The sequence below is a fragment of the Cynocephalus volans genome, chromosome 8, assembly GCF_027409185.1.
Source record: "Cynocephalus volans isolate mCynVol1 chromosome 8, mCynVol1.pri, whole genome shotgun sequence".
NCBI lineage: Eukaryota > Metazoa > Chordata > Mammalia > Dermoptera > Cynocephalidae > Cynocephalus > Cynocephalus volans.
The window spans coordinates 54512435-54517500 of record NC_084467.1 but is presented as its reverse complement, the minus strand read 5'-3'; the positions used below and the strand labels follow the sequence as shown (position 1 = coordinate 54517500).

Below are 5066 nucleotides of genomic sequence, written 5' to 3'. Positions count from 1 at the left end.
TCTTTGCCTTGCCTCTCCTCATTTATAAACGAAATGCTCTAGCACCTTATAGGGAGCTTAATCCAGTCGAGAAACATGTGTTTTTGCAGAGAAAGATTTGATTACAAACCCCATATGTGACAACTCTAAGTTATGGGATCTTGGCAAATCCAGTGCTTATATAAATTCTATAAGTTGGGGGTGATAACAGACCTGTGCCACGGAATTGTTCTGAAGATCAAGTTTGGTAACATAAATGACAGTATTCTGGAAGCAACCATGTGTGACCTATGCACTAAATAATATTATCGTAAAGGAGTAAGGAAGATCAGAACAGTCTGAGATGCAGGAGAATACAGATTTTGGATATGGGAGGATTTTTTAGATTTCTAAATAAGACTGAGGAGCAATAAAACAGGTTTCTTTTTGTTGCCTTGCTATCAGCACAAAGAGAACGGCCTGAGACTTAAGACTTGCTAGTCACCTGCCCTATGATGAGTCACTGTCCAGTACTGGAACACATCTATTCACCTTGCAAATGATTAATTACATTGAAATCAATGAGTGAGAGTGTTTCAAGTTCTAGCAACCTCCTGGCAAGAACTTATCTGAACTTTGGCAACTCTGCCCAAAGCTAGGCACTGAAAATACTCTTAGAGTAAACCAAGGTTTAAGAGCAGATTCAAAGACTCAGTGAACTTTAGAACTAGAATGGACTACAACTCAAAATTTCACATATTATACTTGAGAAAACCAAAGCCCAGCCACTCAAATGGCATGACTCATTCAGTCACATGTCTGGTTTGTGACAAAGCTGTCCTTTACAATAATGCGACAGCTACCACTTAGGGTAATGTGCCTGACCTGCACTAAACACTTGACATAGTGGCTTCATTTCATCTTTAAAACCACCCTATGAGGTGGGTATCAAGGGCTCCCTTACAGAGAAGGAAAATGAGGCTCAGAAAGCTTAAGCAACTTGCCTGAGGTTGCACAACAGAGTTAACGTCTGCCACCAACATCCACGTTCCTTACCTGTTACACTCCACCTCCGGAGACAACATCCGGTCCCCGTTCAATGTGCTCCTGGGCAAGGTAACAGCCACCCTCATCCTAGAATGTGCTTGCCTCTGAGATACTACCTTGTTTCCAGCATAAATGAGACCTAGAGTATCTGAGGGTGAGAGTTATAAAGATAGCTGTTCAAAATCTGAGCAGTTTAATATTTTGCTTTTTAAACAACTGTTACTTTCTATTCTCCTCCCAAAATCCAGCCAATGAACAACAGGTGGACCCTCATTTCTGGGGCAGTTATTTTGTTCTCCTCCTGGTCTTCCCTGAATTCAGTGTTCACAACTTTTCTCTCCTGCCTGTGGCTCTGGATAAGGTAACACTGCAATAATCACTTTGGTTTTGATTTGGGAAAAGTTGTGGCTTTTCTTTTGACAAAGAAAAAAAATTTCATGTGTAACCAAAAGAGAGTTTTCTGCTTTGTGCATATGCCTCAGCGGTGAATAAATGGAGAATGTTATTCAGAACCTTAAAATAAAACCAAAGCACATATGTTCTGTAAAAAGCATTGTTTGACAACATCAATTTATGTTAGGACAGGGGAGTGATTTCACTCACTGTGCCTCTCTTGCACATCTGAATCTCCCTGGTGACTCTGGCAAAGAGGGTGGGGGTGAAAGGGGTTAAACTCCACCCAGGTGAGTCTGGGTAATCACCCTCTGGACACTTACTAAAGAGCTGACTGCAATGCTTAACCTTGAGCAGGCTCAGGAGGGGTTAAGGGAACTGACACAGCTGGATTTGCATTTAAGAAAAATCCATGGAAAAGACCTGAATAGCCACAAGCTGTGTGAGATTCTTAGAAAGGTCACTGCAAGGCATACATAAAATGTCTTTTACAAAACACACACACACAAATCTTGATAGCACGTGAGCTTCTGAGGCGAAACCAGATGTTTCCAAAATGATACTTGCTTCCTACAAAAGAGGACACAGGAGGAGTGATCACTCCTGTAATCAATACCAAAGTGCAGGTCTCGGGTTCTCTATGCAGCTGAGGGCGTGTAGGAACAGGCAGTGGATTCTGAAGTGTTCACAGATTGGATGGTTTTCCATCACCAGCTTGGGCTGGTTAGTGCCCTAGAAAAAGGCCTGAGGTAATACTATTTGCCAAGATCTGTTCTTCCCCGTATTATAAGGGTGTTGTATTTCACCTGTGCTTGTAAAATGTCAATAGGACATGACAACAAGAATACAGATTATCAAAGGATATTCTAGACGGGAAGGTTTAATTACTTTTGGCTAAGAATAATTAATAATTATAATATTCTCTGATCTACAGAGTCCCACTAATCTCAAATGCATTATCTCATTATTATTACTAGCGAGTTAAACAACTTGCTATTCTTGTTACTTGAGGAATTAAACTGTAAATTACAGCAAAATATTCTCATTTTTCTTATGAGACTATTTGGCTATGTCTATAATTTCTGAATCCAGTTGTAATTTTGAATTACACTCTTATTTACTCTCTCTCGTTCCCAAGGCCAAGCCAGAACCTCAACAGGATGAGAACTTGCATGACAGTGCAAGTCTAAAATCACATGTGCTTTGCCATGACCCAGATAACAAATCATAAATAGATAATCTTGTGACAGCTCTTTCCATCCTCAACTTGACTAGTATTTTCACATTTTATTATTTTTAAATCTACACACTATATGTAAATTGATATAAACTTGTATACCCCTTGCTTCATTACCATTTGCATTAGAAAATTGATTGGTTCTCTCCACATACAGAGGAACTTAAGACATAAAGAAAAAAATTAAAACAACTCATAATCCCACCATCCAATTTTTAAAACTTGCTAACATCCTGGGAGAATTAAGGTCTCCAGTGAGTCAGAGCTTTGGAACAATTTTAAAAATTAAAAAGCATGCTTGAAAAAAAAAAAAAAATTGAAATCCCTGAGTATGCATTTAAAATCAACAAATGGTTTCTTTCCACATTACTTATAGAATCTAGGAGTTGGAAATGGCTTTAAAGATTCCTAGTTCAACTGCAGCGTTGGACCCAGAAGGTTAAGTGGTTTGCCCCGCCAGTGAATGGCTCCATGAGAGTCCTGATCTACCTCTGTTCTCTGCACTAGGACAAACTACCCTCCACTATTCTCTTGCCTCAGAAGCAACATGGCTGAGTGGGTGACATAAGATAGGGCCCAGCAAGGGCTCTTAGCAACAGGAAGGATGAGGAGCTACAACAACCAGGAGATATGATGCCAGGCTGGGTGTGAGGACCCCCCCAGGAGCCCCACAGGACAGGTTAAGGCTATATATTAATTTGCTAGGGCTGCGAGAACAAAGTATCATCAACTGGATGGCTTAAACAATGAAAATTTACTTTTTCACAATTCTGGGAGCTAGAAGTCTGAGATCAAGATGTCGGCCAGGTAGGTTTTTTCTGAGGTCTCCGTCCCTGGCTTGTAAATGGACATCTTCTCCCTGTGTCTTCACGTGCTTCTTCCTCTGTCCTTCTGAATGTCTTAATCTCCTCCTCTTATAAAGACACCAGTCGTATTGAATGCGAACCCTCCCTAATGACCTCATTATAACTTAATTTTTTTCTTTAAAGGCTCTATCTCCAAATACGGTCACTTTCTTAGATACTGTGGTCAGGGCTTCAACATAGGAATGTTGGGGGAAGGAGGGAGGGACACAGTTCGATCCATAACAGGCTGGTTTAAAGGTGCTGTGAGTCTGGTTGAATTTGGGGATTCAGTATTACATGAATGGAAAGGTCCAAAGACAAGCTGGCAAAGGAAACAACTGCCAGGTCTCAGGAGCACAGGGCCACCTCACATTCTCTTGAACTCTGAGATCCTGAGGCAACCCTGAAGAAAAGGGCATCAGACTGAGTCGAGGGCACAGCTCTTTCCAACTCTGCCACCACCGGCTGTGAGACCTGGAGGAAGGGCTTCGGTTTCCTCCTCTATAGCAAGGGCACATGGTGTCAGTCTAAAACGAATCACTAGATGACCTCTGAATCCTCTATGAACCCCATAAATCAGGAAAAGCACACGACGCTCAGGTCTTTCTTCCTGTACTATCTTGATCTTGTCACTCTCCTCCCCAAAGACTCACATTCTTCAGCTGGGCATTCATGGTCCCCACTGTGGGACGCCCCTGAACTAATGCCCCTGACCTGGTCCCCTTCCCTGCCATTCAACCAGTCACTAGCTAGTCTCCTCTCCTCTACTGATGTCTACAAAAAATCCCTCCCTTCCTTCCCCTATCTCCCATTCTTAAGACCCTGCTGAAATGCAGCCTCCTTCTCTCTCACTGTGCATTTGTCCTCCCTAGCCTCACCGTGATTTCATATCTTATCCTGTCTACACAGACCGTCAAGTGCAAACGTGTATCCAAAGTATGCTACCTTTTGTGTAAGAAAAAAGGGGAAATGAAAAAAATGCATAAACCTGCACATTTGTGCAAAAAGGAACACAGGAAGGTGAAACCAGAAACTAATGAGATTGATTGGCTGTGAGGGTGGGGTGAGTGGAAATGGGGTGGAAACGATGGGAGGGTGGGAATGGGGTAGAAGGGTGATGACAGCAACATGTCTTTGAGTATTTCTTTCTGTACAGTTCTGGCTTTTAAAACCATATTTATGTTTCACACATAGATACATGAATAAGTAAATAAATACAGTCAGTGAGGATGGGCAAAAATAAACCTAAAATGGAATACAAACAAAACAAGTGAACCCAATGACATTTCAAATGACATCATCTAGAAGGGGTAGGAAGGGAGAAATAATCATGGCACCATCATCCTGACTTCAACTATAGAAAATATGCTTTTGCCTGGATCTGATTCTATGAAGATTTAATGTAGAAAAGGCAAGGAGGGTTTATTCAAGAAAAGTTAGCTAACCGCTGATTTATTTCATTTATTTCATAGCTGATATGACAGAGATTGTTAGATTCCTACCCAATATCCAGTCTTCCTTTTCCCCTTTCTTAATAGAACCATAATTAAATTGGGAGCAGCAATGTGCTCGGGTGAAAAACCTCT

General features: G+C 41.4%; 1 protein-coding gene across 1 annotated transcript in view; it reads right to left on the bottom strand.

Annotated features, from left to right (window-relative positions):
• ROR1 (receptor tyrosine kinase like orphan receptor 1) overlaps positions 1–4154 on the bottom strand; it is a 264083-nt gene extending 259929 nt beyond the window's left edge. Inside the window, exons 1-3 of the mRNA XM_063105766.1 lie at positions 4134–4154; positions 3852–3981; positions 1015–1153 (exon numbers count right to left, since the gene is read on the bottom strand). Coding sequence (XP_062961836.1) covers positions 1015–1153; positions 3852–3981; positions 4134–4154 — 290 coding nt within the window. The remainder of the gene's footprint in view (positions 1–1014; positions 1154–3851; positions 3982–4133) is intronic.
• Positions 4155–5066: the final 912 nt, after the last annotated feature.